Below are 17,013 nucleotides of genomic sequence, written 5' to 3'. Positions count from 1 at the left end.
CGGCAGAAGAAATGGAATAATGCCAATACCAAAACAGGTACAGAGCTGAGAGCTCTGTCCCTGTAGTAATAATAATAATAATAACAACAACAACTACTAATAACACTCCACAGCCATAATCCCTGGAAACCCTCGATCCACAGCATGGGGTCTGCAATTACCGTCTGACTTCCACCTAAATGTTTGCTCACCAATGATCAAAGTTAAGAGCTCTTGCATTCAACTAGTTGTGGCACTGCATTCCTTTAAATCCTGTCATGCCCTCCATTAATCTGTCAACAAGTACATAAATCTGCACATAACACCTGCATTGTCTAGACTAGAGTCTACTCTCTAGGGTTTCTCATCAGCACCATAGAATTCCTGTTCACCTTAATGGAAACCACACCTATTAAGCGATCTTGACAAACAAAACAAATTGTTTAGCTGGTAGAACTTGTATCTCCTCCTGCATGTCCTCAAGTGACACTGTACTCAGAAATGCCAGCAATCTCGATAATAATCATAAGACCTAATTGGCTAATACAAACCCATTCACCTTTGCAGCTACTGTAAGTGGTACTACAAAGAGGGAATAGATAGAAAAAATGTCTATGGTCTTATACTGTGGCCTCCACCAGCAGGCAGATCTTCGTAAAAGGTCTCTCCAAGACCCTGGTTTTGGTTTGGATGCACACAAAGCAGACCAATCCTTTGCAGTCAGACTTAGTACTCAAAACTTGACCCATCTTCCAGGATCCTCTTGGAGCTGTAGTGTGGGCAATTATGACATCTGCTGGGGATCACTGTAATTTCAAGTGAGAACGTGAGACGTGAGAACATCCTGCGGACCTGCGCAGAGAAATTTTGAGGGGCAGGCGATTCTTTTTTTCAATCCTAGCCAGATTTGGAGGAATATCTCATTTTGTAGCTTGTAGATCGACTATTTTTGGTAGGCGACTATTTTTGGTAGGCAACACCACGCGCAACAAATTCTTCCTTTCCACATTAATGCTGCATTCAAGTTCAGGAGAGTAAGGAAAAGGCAATTATTTTGAATGCTGCCTTCGGGTACGGCATGGAAAGTGGGCATTTGCGTTTCTTTCACCATGTAAATCAAGGGTCATCAACATGGCAGCTTGTGATGGACATTTTCATTAATATTTCATTTTTGCCACGGGCATGCAAAAATAATCATCTCATCAAAAACACAGTGGCCTAGCCCTAAATGTATACTAATGGACCCTTAATGTGTCATAGGGTCTATTCCAATGTGCTGCACATTTTAAAACAATAGTATGTCTGCATTAACTACTGAGCCACTTAATGACCCAAAAAAAAATCCTAATTATTTTTGGATAATAATAACTGAGTCTCATCAGTACACACAGTGCTTCCATCGCAAAAGGGCCACGTTACTGCAAAGGTGAGTCAGTGTTAAAGACATTGCTGGCTTTTCAAAGGACAGTCTACTTGTCTTAAGGAGAGAAGGAGATCAAGTTCTACCAGCAAAACCATTTGTTTGGTTTGGCAAGGTAGCATCAATAGTTTTGGTTTCCATTAAGGTGATCAGGTATTCTCTGTTGGTGAGAAAGTCCGAAGGCATGCAAATGTAACAATAGAAAAAAGACACACCCTACAAGCTACATTTGATTTGTTTGGATTTGATGACATAATAATTACATTATTAGTTAAATACTTCTCAAGGATAAAGTGCCAATGGAACACTGGAACAAGAAAACTTGAGACAAAAAATATATGCACATGATGAGTGATGAATGAGGGGCATGCCAGGATTTTAATTGAATGCAGTGTCACAATAGTTGAATGTAAAGGCACCTAACTTTGATCAGAGGTGAGCTAACTTTTAGGTTGGAGGAGGTCGGCTGTGGATGGAGGGTTTCCATGGATTATGATTGTGGAGTGTTATTGAGGGTGCGAGGCCTTTAGGCTCGAAACCTCTTTGCATCTCTTGGCTTTCGCTATTATTATTATTCTTCCGCCGTTGTTTCTGTCACGGCCTAAACGTGCGGTAACCTTTTATGAAAAGCAATATGGTGGAGGGCTATGCCAAATGGCCAAGGCCCGAAACTTACAACCATTGGCCAAAGGGTGGCGCTATAGCAATCAATTGAAAGTGCCAACTTTGAACAGGTACAACTCATGCCCTGTTTGACCTACAGCCATGAAACTTCGATACAAACATGCGTCTCCTCATGCCTAACAACTTTCGTGTCTGACTTTTGACCTCTGACCTTTAGATCTCCTACCATTTTGAATTATATGAAAAGAAGTAAAAAAAACTATCCTCCTGGGATTTTTGAGCAATCTGCACAAAACTTTCTACACATGTACTTTGGACCTATGCCAACAAAACTTTAGTGGCGGATTTTCCATAAATTAAAAAAATCAAGCTTTTATGAGCCAATGTATATTGCAGTTTTATAACAATTATTCGTCTGCCCCTAACACATACATGCAGACTCACATTTCTTTGCAGTAATGTAGAGGGTCATTCCAAATATCACCAAAACCAGTCTTACTCCAATTGGCCAAAGGGGGGCACTTTAGCATTTTTTTTTAAATGCAAAGTTTAAACAGGCATAAGTCATGCAACTAGCTTACACATGTGCCTTGACTCATGAGGAACACATCTATCACTTTGACCAGTAAGCTCCGCCCTTAGATTTTCCGCCATTTTGAGCAGTTTGAAAAACTCTTAAACCTGTGTTTCTGCAGTGATGTTTGAGCAATTTGCGTGAAACGTTCTACACTCGATCTACGGACCATTATCTAGAAGCCTCCATGAGCCAATGGCTATTGTAGAGGCCTGGCTTCATTAAAAAAAAGCATCTTTGTGTTTTCCTTTCTCTTTTTCTGAAGGTCCCCGGTTCAAACCCCACCCTCAATGCAGGCTACATTTAAATTGCATTGTACAAAACTTGACCCTGTTAATTAATACATGTGCAATATTTTTTTTAAATTACATGAAATGCTTTTTTTTTTAGAGTAGTTGTTTTTTATGTATGACATACTTAAGTTTACTTAATTCTTAGTTTTACAAATAGTGTTTCTTGAGGTTAGGCTTAGGCATTGTTTTACTGAGGTTAAGGTTAGTGAGGGTGGGTGTAGAAAAGAGTCATCTATTCTAGTCAGCAACCCACCCCCTATTCCCATGGATTGGATCCACCCCTCTCACCTGTCACTCATCACCAATCACACCTGTCTTCACTCACGACTCATTAGTGGCCCGGTATATATATACCCTGACTGTCGTTCAATTCTGCTTGGCAGCAGCAGCAGTAACAACTCCACTGGAGAGCCCTCTGTCCTGGAGTCTCAGCAGGCCTGGGTCATGCGTCACTTAAGTTAGTTCACTTGTTCATGGTTGCATGTTGCAATTTGTGGGTTATGTATTGTTTGCCTTGAAACTCATAGATAGGTGTGTGTTTGTGTGTAATGAACATAGCACATAAGTACTTAATATAGAATGCAGGGAAATAAAATAATCATTGACCTTAGCGAAATATTGAATGTCACTTGGTGTATTAATTGAATGTCACTTGGTTTATTGTAGTGTTAAATGTTGAATTGTATAATAACCATGTGTTTCTATCTTTCCTAGTGTAAAACCATGACTCACCACCTCCTTGCCCAATCATAAAATGCTCACGTGTGCATCGGAACAATACATTTTTCATTTATTTATTTTATTTTGTTTCGCACATGGTATTGTATTACAGTACATATAGTTCATTTCATAGGATATTAATTCATTAAATCCAATACATCCATGAGCGAAAAGGAACAGGCAGAAGAATAAATTCTTATTGATGCCTGACCCCATCCCGTTTAAAAATGGCTTGAACGGAACTGTTTTCCCACATTCTTGTAGATGTGCCATGGTGATGTTCAATATTCTGTGAACCAAAGTAGAACTCTTATTTTACAGTGGGTGAGGGGGGGCATTGCACAAAACATGACCATCCTCCTATAATTTGAGAAACGTCTGTCTGTAGTGGTGAGACCAAAATTTGTGAGGGGGCCGTGTTTATTCGATTACTTTTTTTCATTTATTTAATTGTATTTTGTTATTGTATTTAATTGTTTTCATTTTCCAAAGAAAATATTAAAAATAAATGAAAACAGTTATTTTTTGAAAGTGAAATATCCCTTTCCCTTTAATTGATTTTTTTTTTGCGTGTGATAGCGGCTGACCCACTCAGCCTGAAATTCTGACTCGACCCACCCGCGCCGCGGGTTACGGGTCAACCCACACATCACTAATATATATATATATATATATATATATATATATATATATATATATATATATATATATATATATATATATATTAAGGCCGGGACCTTAACGCTGTTACCGGGCACAGTTAACGGCGGACTCTTATCGTGCGATAAAAAAAATACCGCCGTTAATCTATTCTCAAAGTTGGGTCAATTACATTAGCTGATGTATGCCTGGTCGAATTACTCTGTGTCTGTGTGTGACTGGGGGGATAGGTGTCGGGTTTCACATGGTGTACCGACGTGCGCACTGCTGCCTCTCATTCACTCAGACAGAGACCGAGTGTGTCTCACTCGGTTGCTCCACACGTTAATTCATTTGCTTCAGGAGTGTAAGCCCAGCGAAGCTTATTAAAGTGGTCATTGGGCAAAAGCAAAGCCTCCACTACCGTGTTGGTGGACAAATATAGCAGTAGTTGGGCGCTGTTTGGCAATACTTGTTGCTATAGAGCATGCTAATGAGTGCTACGTGCTAACAAGTAACAACAAACAAATGTATGCTATTAAGCGTGCGGGTGCACACACACACACACACACACACACACACACACACACACACACACACACACACACGGGTGCAGTACGTTAGTCCGACAGCGCATTCCTCCGACAGCGCAGCGCTCCGACGTTTCCAATACTAAACCCGAACCAAACCCGCACCCTAACCCTAACCGCACGCGGATGCCACATAGTCGGAGAAAAGGTCTGTCGGATTAACGCATGCCTCCCAGCACACACACACACACACACACACACAAGATAGGCCTACTGGAGAAACTTTTCAATAGCAGACTAGATTCTTTTTTTGGAAAGATTTAATGTAGCCTACTCTCAGAGAGTCAATATGGTTTTAGAACTAACAGATCAACATCTCAGGCATTGATGGAATCCATTGAAAGAATCACAGTTGCAATTGGAATATTAATTTACCTCAAAAAAAGCTTCTGACACTATCAATCACAACATATTAATAAACAAACTGGAGAAAATTGGCATTAGAGGCATTGCAGTAGACTGGATTAAAACAAAGTTATTTGGACAGACGTCAACAGTTTGTGAAGCTGGGCAAATACAGCTCAAATCATTTGGACATTGCTTGTGGCGTCTCCCAGGGGTCAGTATTGGGGCCCAAACTTTTTATTCTTCACATCAATGATATTTGCCAAGTTTCTAAGCTGCTGTCACTGGTACTTTTTGCAGTTGACACTTATGTTTTTTGCTCTGGGGATTATCCAGATGATAATATAAAATAATTTGAAATAAACAGGGATTGCTTTTTACAATGTAGTGTTTACACATGTTTTTCAGACTGGATAAAACATTTTTTTTTATCGATCATATCGACATTGGTTATATCGGTTATCGGCCATAACAGCATTATATCATATCGGATATCGATATCGGCCAAAATGTCTCATCGGTGCATCCCTAGAACACACATATTTTGAATGCCTTCGGCAGACTTCAAATGAGCCATTTTAATCTAGATTAATCTAGATTGACTCCAGGATTGCAGATAGATTAATCTAGATACAAAAAAATAATCTATGCCCACCTCTAATATATATATATATATAAATATATATATATATATATATATATATATATATATATATATATATATATATATATATATATATATATATATGTGTGTGTCAAAATAAAAAGATGTGCCACTCATTCGGACTCATTCGGTACTGGGGTCATAAATGGACCCAGATAGATCAGACAACACCAGACTAATATCCACGCAGTGTGTCGTGTGATATTGTCGGGCCACGCGAGGCTACGTCATATACAGTGTATTTAGGCGTAGATAATATTCAGTTGCTCCTGGGTCCTAGTATAGTGTCCTAGGCTCATAATATAAAAGTTTATTATTATGCTGTGCTGCTGTTATAAACGTAGGCTATAAATGTACTGCCCGATCCCGGCTCGAAGCCTGACAAATTCGGGCAGGAATCTTAAAGGACAACTTTGGTTTTTTACAACCAAGGTTTATATTTTAGCTTGTAATTAAAGTAAATAAAAGATGAGTGTTCTTTTTTTTTCATTTACTGCTTTCTATAGTTTTAGCAATTTTCACGATATTTTTTACAGTGGGCGGGGGCATTCTGTCCGGTGGCTAAATATGCCTTTTTTACACAATAAAAAAAGGTCCTGTGGTCTTTGATGGCCAGATGTGAGTTATTGGGGGCTAGAAACAAGCTTCTGTAAATACTAATAAAGAAAACGCTGGGTTATTGTGTAAAAAAAGACATATTTAACCACCGGACAGAATGCCACTAGACACACACTGTAAAAAATATCGCGAAAATTGCTAAAACTATAGAAAGCAGTAAATTAAAAAAATGTAACACTCATCTTTTATTTACTTTAATTACAAGCTAAAATATAAACCTTGGTTGTAAAAAAACAAAGTTGTCCTTTAAGCTCTATAACAGGGTGTGATTTAATGCATGAACCCTTTCTGACATTTTTATTTGTGTATATAAAACATATATCCCCTATCAAATCTCTTAATTAAGTCAACATTGTTCATGTGAAGCAGTATGTTTATTTGATCTATATATCGGCTAAAACAAATAGTTTGTTTAAAAACAAGCTGCGGCATTCCTCTATGTCTGTCCTGTCCGGAGGTCCCTTGACCTCCGCAGGAGGCGGTCTTTCGTGCCCAGACCGGCCGGGGCCGGTCGCTGTTGGATGCACCTCGACCAGCACGGATCCAACGAGCCGTCCCCTGTCCCGATACAACCCACCATCTGCTATTATCACTACTTCTTATACGTTGTTTTTTACCAGGTTGCCAAACCTGGTCTATATCTACACCATAGACTGTATAAAATGAATGGACAGCGTCACGCCATTGGTTTCTAAAGACCGTAAATGAAGCTGATTGTTCAGGAATGTGCAATCCTTCATCTTTAATATATACCTAAGGGCACGTCGGAAATCGAAAGCTATTGTTTGAGACCAGACATGCGACCAAAGCGGGGGCGGGTCAACCAGACATGTGACCAGGGAACCGTAAAACAACCCCCAAAGAATGCTATTGGTTCGGTAGCTTGTCAATCAAGAGCGGGGGCGGGGAATGAATGCTATTGGTTGTGTAGGTTCAATCAAATCATCCCGCCCCTCCTGGAGCCTACTTTATCGTCAATTTTAAAATAAATGGGACCATAATTTAGCAAAACGCCTATCATGGTGATTGAAAGGAGACTTTAAACTAGCGACTGGAAGCATATAGTATTTATGACAATTTTTATTAAGGTAAGAATCAAGTCTAAAGTTCGTCAAAATGTCAGGCTGGCCCCTTGATCTACACTCGCTAGTCCTGACTTGTTTGTTAGTCGTGACTTTTTCCTCATTGGCTGGTCCTTTTGCAAATGAGGGCTCAATGTCCTCTCAGAATATGGGATCTAAAGACGACCCCCCAATACTGTTTTCGGCCACTGTATGTATCTCTACAGGGCCGGACTGGGACCAAAATTCAGCCCTTGCATTTAGGTCCAGACCGGCCCACCAAACCGGCAGACACTCTACCACTCCACTCCGTCGAGGCACATACAAACGCACGTCCTTAATACCACCACTTACTGAAAAGCATCCCAGGCCAAACATTACCGTAACTAATAATTGGGGCGTGCAACCCAGAAATGACGTAATAATCCTAAAACAGGAGCAAAAATATTTTAAAAAAAATTGGGTGGGGCATATGCTCAGTATGCAAATGGCCAGTCCGCCCCTGTAACTCTATGAACTGTGGCGCTGCCTGTTCCTCATTGGGCCTTTCAACGTTGCCATGTTTAGTAAGAGAAATAATCAACCATATGGGATCCAAAAACGTTGCCATGTTTAGTGAGAGAAATAAGCAACCTGGTATTCATTTTTTTTTAAATATCTTTGATTCCTTCAATCTAAAATGATTAGATTTTTTAGGAAAGGAAAAAAAGGGGATATTTAGTCAAAAAAAAATGGGTCCGCGACCCACAAATGGGTCCCGACCCATTGTTTGGGAAACTGCTCTGGCACCTCAACGGCACTAAAATCTACAAAAACTACAGACCTCTCAAAACAAACTAATCAGACTACTACCTCACACCTCGGACTCACCTAACCCCTACTCATTATGCTACGATGGGATGACTCAGGGTAGAGGAGGACAGAGTAGTACAGCAACTTGCAAACTTGCAACTTGGCCTGGTTTTCAAGATACTCAAGGGACCAGTGTTTGCAAACTGGTTGTGACACTGCATTCCTTTTAATCCTGTCATGCCCTTCATAAATCACTCATCTGTGTTGACTCTAAAGTGTATTTTTCTTTTGTTCCATTGGTATTTCTTACATAACACCTGCATGGTTTAAGAGTTTCTCATCAGCATAGAATTCCTCTTCACCTTAATGGAAACCACGCCTATTGAAGCGACCTTGACAAACAAAAAACTAGTTTGGCTGGTAGAACTTGTATCTGTCCTCAACTAACACTGTACTCTGAAATGCCAGCAATCTCTTTAATAACCATATGACCTTTAATACACACCCACTCACCTTCACAGCCATGTGGCCCTTTTGCGATGAAAGCACTGTCTGTACTGATGAGACTCAATTATTGAAATCCCAAACACAGAAAAGACCATGCCACCTGTAATGCCTGTCCCCGGACTGCCACCTGCCAAGATACAATGGATTACTTTGCGGTCTCCATGTTTTCTTCAGAATAGTTAACCATTATACTCAAAGGACAGCGATAGCCTAAAAGTTAATGGAGCGCATTTATTGCTGGAAGGATGCCGGTTCGATTACCCGGACCGGCAGGCAAAATCTGTGTGGGGAAGTGAATGGTCACCACTCACCCCTCCCCTAACCTACCCCCCTACCCCCTACCCCCCCTCTCTCTTTCTTCTTTTGTACATATTTCTCACTCTTCATACCAGTAACCTGTAAACTGATTGTATGACATTCTATAGTAGTTGTGTATATCTGTCTGTCTCTTACTGTATATGTCATCATGATTTGTGTGCATGGGGATCTCATCTTAAACAAGCTCAGTGCTTAATGAGTCTTCCAGTTTAGTAGACCTCCTTCTACAGCACAGCCACCATGGAATGGAATAGTCTAACCCCATCCCTCAAAAAATGCAGTTCGCTGGGCTCATTCAAAACAGCCCTAAAAACTCATCTTTCTGGAGGCCTAAAGAGGAGCTAGTACCAGTTTCCCTGTAGACAGACGACCCTCCCCCCTCCCCTTTTTTGTACATATTTTGTATTTCTATTTTCTAATGCATCGTTTGTATATATATTTTTTGTATATAATGTTTTACTTTCTCATGCCTGTTTTTGTACATAGTGGTATATGTTTTTTCCTCTGTATTCTCATGTGGATTTTTGAACTGTTTGGTTGCTACTTTATATGTCTGTGAAATTAATTCAAGGACCCCAACGGAAACAAGCCCGCAAGGACTTTTTTGGCCGGACCTTTTAGACAAAAGCATTATAAATGTAACTGTGTTGTTTTACATTCTTTTGCCTAATAAAAATTTCAATCAATCAAAAAAAACCTTGTATTGCGAATTTGTACTTTCATGTACTGCTGTTCTCATGTCTTACTAAATAAAGTACATCAATCAATCAATCAAACCGCTGAAGTGCCTTTGAGCACGGCACTGAACCCGCAACTACTCCAATGGAGCTGCTCAGTGGCCAACAGTACAAGACGGTGGTTGTACTGGTTAGCTCCCATGCAGGTTTTAATGTGTGTGTGTGTGTGTGTGTCTGTCAGTGTGTGTCTATGTGTATGCCATTGCTAAAAATGAGCACAGCTACTACCCTGGGTAAAAAAAAAAAAAAAAAAAAAAGGCAAAATGGGAAAATAAAATTAAATAGGTGATATACAAGATCACTCCATGTTGTGAAGTGTTGTGAGCTTTTTGATTGTCTTTTTTCAAAGTAATTTATATTTATATTGTGGTTATATGTGGCTCAGTGGTTAATGCAGAAATCCTTTAAGGGATAATTCCATCCAAATCAACGCTGTACATGAGCACGTTCATGTCCATGTTCGGTGGCATATGTTGGTATGACGACAAGAGCATTGAAAACACGCAATAACAAACATCGAAGTGACATTAGAACTCAGAATATGCACAGAACAGTTGCCACTCATTTTAGGAAAGTTGGCCATAGTGTATCTGCTTCATGGTCTATGGCCCATTGTGTATATGGCCTTAACAACAGAGCCACTTAACCACCAACAAATCTAAATGATTAAAACAAAAATCTGATGTACAAGCTCACAAGACATTGCAACATGTTGTGGGCTTGTACATCAGCTGTTTTGAAAACATTTTAGAAATTGAACTATTTATTTTGTATTTATTAATTTTCTATTCATTGTTTTATTAATGTATGTACATTATTTGTGTGTGTGTGTGTGTGTGTGTGTGTGTGTGTGTGTGTGTGTGTGTGTGTGTGTGTGTGTGTGTGTGTGTGTGTTTATTTAGCCTATAATGACATGCCCAGTGTATACCTATTCTTATTAAAATAATAATATTATTTCACTATTTTTTTTCTTCTTTTTTTTATGTCACCAATACAAATCATATGAAAAAGGCTAATATATGCACATCCCCACAGTTCTTTGAACAAATAAAGCAAAAAAGAAAAGCAAAAGTATAAAACAACATTAAAATAATTGCAAAAAAAAACAGTGAATCAGGCAAAACGGTGAGGACGTGAATAACAACACATGCAGAGATTTAAAAATCAACTAAAAGCATGAGTGAAAAAATAGGTCTTGAGCTGTACTTTAAAGCTATCTACAGAGGCTGCTTGTCTTAGGTGTAATGCAAGTTTATTCCAAACCGTCGGCCCGTAAAAGCAGAATGCTGCTTCATTGTGTTTTTATATGCCATTGTAGGCACTTCGAGTAGGTCAGCACTAGATGACCTGAGGGGCGTTTTGGAACATAATAGGCAGGCAGTCATAGAGGTAGGAAGGTGCCAGACCATTGAGAGCTTTATAAACAATTAAAATACTTTTTAAATCAATGCTAAAAACATCCAGGAGACAATGTAGTGAAGCTTAAATTAAAGTAGTGAAGCTTAAAGAGTAATATGTTCTCTCATCTTAGTTTTAGTTAAAACTCTGGCTGCCTCATTTTGAACAAGTTGTAATCTGTCAGTTGTTTTCTTTGGCAGGCCAGAAAAAAAGTGCATTGCAGTAATAAGCCGAGAGAAAACAAAAGTGGGGATCAACGTTTTTGCAGGGCTTCATCAGGCTAGAGGAGCATGGCTTTGGACCCCTTACTACTTAAGGGTTCTATAAAAGACAATGTACCCTAATAAACCCTGCATTTTGAGGGAAATTCATGGCTATAAGAAACAAAATGTGTTTAAAAGTGGGGACCTTTTAACCAAATTGGATCTGTGGAGACATCCTAGGTCCCTGTATGTAGGATTAATATGTTTTGCCAAAAATCTGCCTCCTGGTGGCACTATAAAAGGCCGATGTGAAGACTGCAGGGCAGAGGTTTTTCCTTGGCCTCTAGGGAATGTGTGTGCAAGTTTCACACCGATAGTGTTATAATAATAATACATACAATTTATAAAGTGCTTTTCTGAGTAGTCAAAGTTGCTTTAAAAAACAGCAAAAAAATTAAAGCAACTTTTATTAGGAAAAACTAGTTAAAAGGTTAGAAGCTATAGAAGTAAAGGTAAAAAATGTTCTGAATGTGTTTTAAAACAAGGGTGGGGACATCTTTGATGTGAGCTGGGCCTGGGAGTGAGTTCCAGACGCAGGGGGGGTTCGTCTCACCAGGTTGGGGTCTGGTGAGCAAGCAGACAGGTGTTATAGGTAAAATGTGAATCAGCCTGTTATAGCGCCACCATGAGGCCAATTTGAAAAATGTAGGGTGGCTTTTCATCGTTGGCCTAGAGGGAATAGGCATTTATCAGATGCACAATCTTTCTTAAGTCTGACGGGTCAGGTTACCAGTAGCTGCATTACATAATATCCACCAGATGATGTGTGGAGGGGAGGAGACTGGAAGGAATTATTAAATATAATGTAAGTGAAACTCCTCAGCAGCTAGGCATCGACACTGACAAGACATCATTAATCAACTACCTTATCAAGATAATCATGGCCAGCAAACATGCTCAACGTAGTAAGTATATTTATTTAATCTAATGTTGCTCAGGTCATCATACCATACAGATTTTTTTTGCCTTTTAAAAGGCTTCCTCTTCTTTTTCTTTTTCTCCCTCATTTCTTTCTATTTCTATTTTTTACAGCTATACTGGCACTGCATAGGAAGGGAATGTTGCTGCTCTTTGCAAAATGTAGGCACAGCTCAAAACAGAACTCAGCCTCCATGTGTCCAGACTAGAGTCCAATTTAAGTGGACTCCACAGATCCAATTTGGATTTAAAGAAATGGGTAACACTTGCTCATAAGGTACCCGCAATTAACGTTTAATTTATGATTACTTATTTAAGCTTTAATGAAGCATTAACAAAGCGTTAATTAAGCATTAATTCATCATGAAGTCCTTGTAATTCATAATTAATTAACATCATTAGTTAATAATTAGTTAGGCAAAGTTACTTAATACATGAATTACAAGGAATTTATGCTTAATTAATGCTTAATTAACACTTCATTAACGCTTAAATGATGTATTAAATAATTATACATTAAAGCGTTAATTACGGGTACCTTATGAACAAGTGTTACCAAGAAATGTATGACACTAGTCTCAGTGAGGAAATTATCTTTCTTAACAACTTTCAATCTGGCGTCACTATTTTGGGCATGTTATTATGTGGAAATTGTCAACATTTAGATGTACAAGCGTCATGTCACATTGCAACACATTGAGAGCTTAAAAATCGGCATACCGGTATGTACTGAATACTGTATATGGGCTTAAATGGTTAACTGAGCTCCAACCAAGTGGTTAGGGTGTATTTAATCAAAGCAGTGAAGGTGAACATATGTTTTCATTGTATAGATAAACCTGGAATTGGTCAATTTTGGAATATAGCTCATTGAAAAGGTTGAATTGATGAATTCTTCTGCTCTCATACACTATTGATATCGTTCATGTGACAGTCTCTTGTTCAGTTCACATATAATAATAGAACTTCATGCAAGGAAAGATACATGGCTCCATTATGACTTGCCAGCATTGCCCCCGTGTTTGCGATAACAATGATGCATCAGATGGAGATCAGTAATGTACATACAGTTAGTCTACCTTTCTGCATTGCAGTAATTTTCAGATTTTTATCGCATCCTAAATACACAATACTAAAATATATATGAACTATTCAAGGTCATCACTGTGTTCATGTACTGTAACTTTAGAGGTACTAAACATGCTTTCCAACGGTAAGGTTTGCCAAGAAGCAGTGTTACCAATTGCCAACAGAGAAATAATAATATGTATGAATAAATGTATGTATGTATGTATGTATGTATGTATGTATTTATGTATATATATACCTCAATCTAGACACATTTCCATGTTTCAGGGTCAAGCTCCACTGAAGTGATTATAGGTGCCTACCGGCTGGTGTTGCTAGGTGTGGAGAAAGTGGGGAAGAGTTCATCAGGAAACACCATCATGGGAAGGAAAGTGTTTGACTGCAGTTTAGGTTTTGCACCAGTCACTCTGGAAAGTGAAAAGGCAGAAGGAGATGTGTTCAACAAGAGGGTCACAGTGGTGGACACCCCTGGACTGTGTAACAGTAAACTGTCAGAAGAACAGCAGAAAGCAGAGTTGGGCAAAGCGTTGTTGCTGTGCGCTCCAGGTCCACATGCCTTCCTCTATGTTGTCCAGTTGGGACGCTTCACCGAACAGGAATACAAAGCCATGGAGACACTGGAGAAAATCCTGTCACCTGACATCAGTGCTTACATCATAGTTCTCTTCACTTATGGAGACAGACTGGAAGACACAAACATAGAGCAGTTTATCAGAGAGGATGAGAACCTAAAGAAACTGGTTGACAAATGTGGTGGGAAATATCATGTGTTTAACAACAAAGATACAGGAAACAGAGATCAGGTCAGAGAGCTCCTTGACAAAGTAGATACAGTCAGTGAGAGAGGATACAGATACTTCGGAGAAGGAGTAAGACATACTTCTGGGGCCTCTTGGTGGGGAGCTTGCATGTTCTGTTTCTGAATGATGTATTGTGACTGTATTGAAAATGTCTGATCCTTTTAAACATTATTTTTCAATGTTCAACATTGTTTATGTTTTAAAATGTTAAAATAAATGTTGCTTATTACTGACATGCTGTTTTGTTGGGACGCTTCACCGAACAGGAATACAAAGCCATGGAGACACTGGAGAGAATCCTGTCACCTGACATCAGTGCTTACATCATAGTTCTCTTCACTTATGGAGACAGACTGGAAGACACAAACATAGAGCAGTTTATCAGAGAGGATGAGAACCTAAAGAAACTGGTTGACAAATGTGGTGGGAAATATCATGTGTTTAACAACAAAGATACAGGAAACAGAGATCAGGTCAGAGAGCTCCTTGACAAAGTAGATACAGTCAGTGAGAGAGGATACAGATACAGAGAAGGAGTAGGACCTACTTCTGGGGCCTCTTGGTGTGGAGTTTGCATGTTCTGTTTCTGAATGATGTATTGTGACTGTATTGAAAATGTCTGATCCTTTTAAACATTATTTTTCAATGTTCAACATTGTTTATGTTTTAAAATGTTAAAATAAATGTCGCTTATTACTGACATGCTGTTTTTTGAACATAGCCAATCTGTAAAATGTTGCATTGCTTTGAACATTTTTGAATATGCATGAGAAAAATAGGGACGCTTAGGATAAAGTGGTTAAAAGTGAGTGCATCTCTCAGTCAGTCTTGTGCTCTTATTATTTGGGAGTGGCACTATTTGTGTGTTTTTTATACTTAGTAATACATTTTAATTCTGCCTGCAGCTTTCCATATGAGATCACTATGCAAGGGATAATTGACCAGCATGGGGTGTTTCCTCAACAACAAATTCAGTGATTGACTAATCATAATCAAGCGTTCAACCAAGCCGTGTAGGCCTAATAAACGGCTGTAACATTTAATCGTTTTAGTGTAAAACTTTGAAACATCTGCTTAACGTCCATGTCTCAGAAGTTTCTGAATTAAAAAATAAAATAAAAGATTATTTGTATGTCACTTTAATGTGCACTAAATATGACTCTACATACTGACTTATGATGTGATTAAACTCAGTCCGTTTGTGAAAGGTGATCACACTCTGCTGGATGTTTGGAGGAACTGCATGTGCAGATTTTTTGCAGAATTTTTGCAGGTCACCAATGGTGTACCACAAGCAGTGCCGCTTTAGACTCCACAGGGGCTCTACGCATGATACGGGACACATGCACGTGCGCATGCGTCCCCCGCGCGACGGATTTTTTTCGGGTTTCCCGTGGATAAAGTTACTTTTTTTGTTACTTTATTTCGGTTTTAGGGTGACAAGCAGCGCTGCGCAGCCTGCGCTGATGTGAACGCAGTAATGCACATTATTTTCTGCTGAAGGGAGGGGGCGGAGAGGGGGCTTTTATGTCAGTTTTGGACGATGGGGATGTAATACATAGAAGGGCTGCCCCTACTACTCTTTTACCCCTGGACACAGTCTTTCACTCAGCACTTATCACTGGAGAAAGCTACAGCACTCACCATTGTATCCTCTACGACAGAGGTTGCTCTTCCCTCTCCGAGAGGAGAACTAGACACTGGTACCAGTTTATTTTTAAGGCTATTGATGGGAAGGTACCGCTATACATTACATTGTTGTTAGATTGGAAAAAAAGCACTCGCCAGACCCGCTCAAGTGACTGGCTTACACTCGAGGTTCCATCTGTGCAGTCTGAACTTGGGAAAACTGCTTTCTACTTTGATGCTCCTATTTCATGGAATACCTTACAACTCAAGCTAAAAATGAACACCCCAATTTCCTATGGACAATTTAATAACTTACTCTTAAATCTCCCTACCTCAATATGTGATTGTTTTTAATTTACACATTTTCTGTTAGGTCTTATCTTGTTGTTTCTGTGTTTTTTTTATATGTTGTATTGTTGAATTGTAGAATGTATAGGCTACTGTTGATTTCTCTTGTGTGTGTAATCTTAATCTTGTTCTGTAATCTCAACAGCATTGCAAATGAGGGTGAACCTCAATGCTCTTTTTGAGAATAAATAAAGGTTTCAATCAAAAGCTAGTCAGCAGGGGTAAATTAAAAGATGACTGGACATTGTGTTCTACTCAGATATTTAATGCCAAAGACTAGAAAAAACGCACTCTTCAGGTTTTTGGCCCCGACCTATCTAAAAGGAGATAGACTATTGAGTTTTCGACTTCAGGTGCAGTAGGATACTAGCTAGACACAAGACTGAATTAAACAGAACTGTAATGGATAATAATCAGGGGTCATCACCATGGCAGCTTGTGATGGACATTTTCATTAACTACCCCATCCGCTGCACAGGGTTTTGTGTTTGTTGGTCCCTCCGTGTCCCTCTCTCTGTGTCCGTGTTGCTGCAGCACAGAGTGGGCAGTAGAGATGGGATTTATGGCTCTTTTAAGGGAGGTGGATCGTGGGGTTCCGTTCCTTTCAAAGAGGCGTTGTGAATACTGACTCATTTATGGCTCAGGTGTATATTATAGATACGTAAAAATAAATATAAATATGTATGT

General features: G+C 39.2%; 1 protein-coding gene across 1 annotated transcript; it reads left to right on the top strand.

The window, feature by feature from the left end:
* Positions 1–12,251: 12,251 nt before the first annotated feature.
* Positions 12,252–15,049, top strand: LOC311055350 (GTPase IMAP family member 4-like). The gene is made up of 2 exons (XM_084071508.1): positions 12,252–12,447; positions 13,817–15,049. Exons 1-2 carry the CDS (start codon positions 12,423–12,425, stop codon positions 14,470–14,472), a joined length of 681 nt encoding a protein of 226 aa, XP_083927634.1. The 5' UTR covers positions 12,252–12,422; the 3' UTR covers positions 14,473–15,049.
* The last annotated feature ends 1,964 nt before the right edge of the window (positions 15,050–17,013 follow it).

Source organism: Gymnoscopelus microlampas (assembly GCF_963454915.1).
Source record: "Gymnoscopelus microlampas genome assembly, chromosome: 11".
NCBI classification, from domain to species: domain Eukaryota; kingdom Metazoa; phylum Chordata; class Actinopteri; order Myctophiformes; family Myctophidae; genus Gymnoscopelus; species Gymnoscopelus microlampas.
Note: the sequence above shows the minus strand (reverse complement) of the source record. Positions and strands in the feature narration are given on the sequence as shown.

What these genes read in the sequence shown, in the direction of transcription:
- LOC311055350 (XM_084071508.1), top strand. Translation starts at nt 12,423, where the DNA reads ATGGCCAGCAAACATGCTCAACGTA. An exon ending in CAGCAAACATGCTCAACGTA is followed by an intron (nt 12,448 to 13,816) that starts GTAAGTATATTT and finishes TCCATGTTTCAG; the next exon opens with GGTCAAGCTCCACTGAAGTG.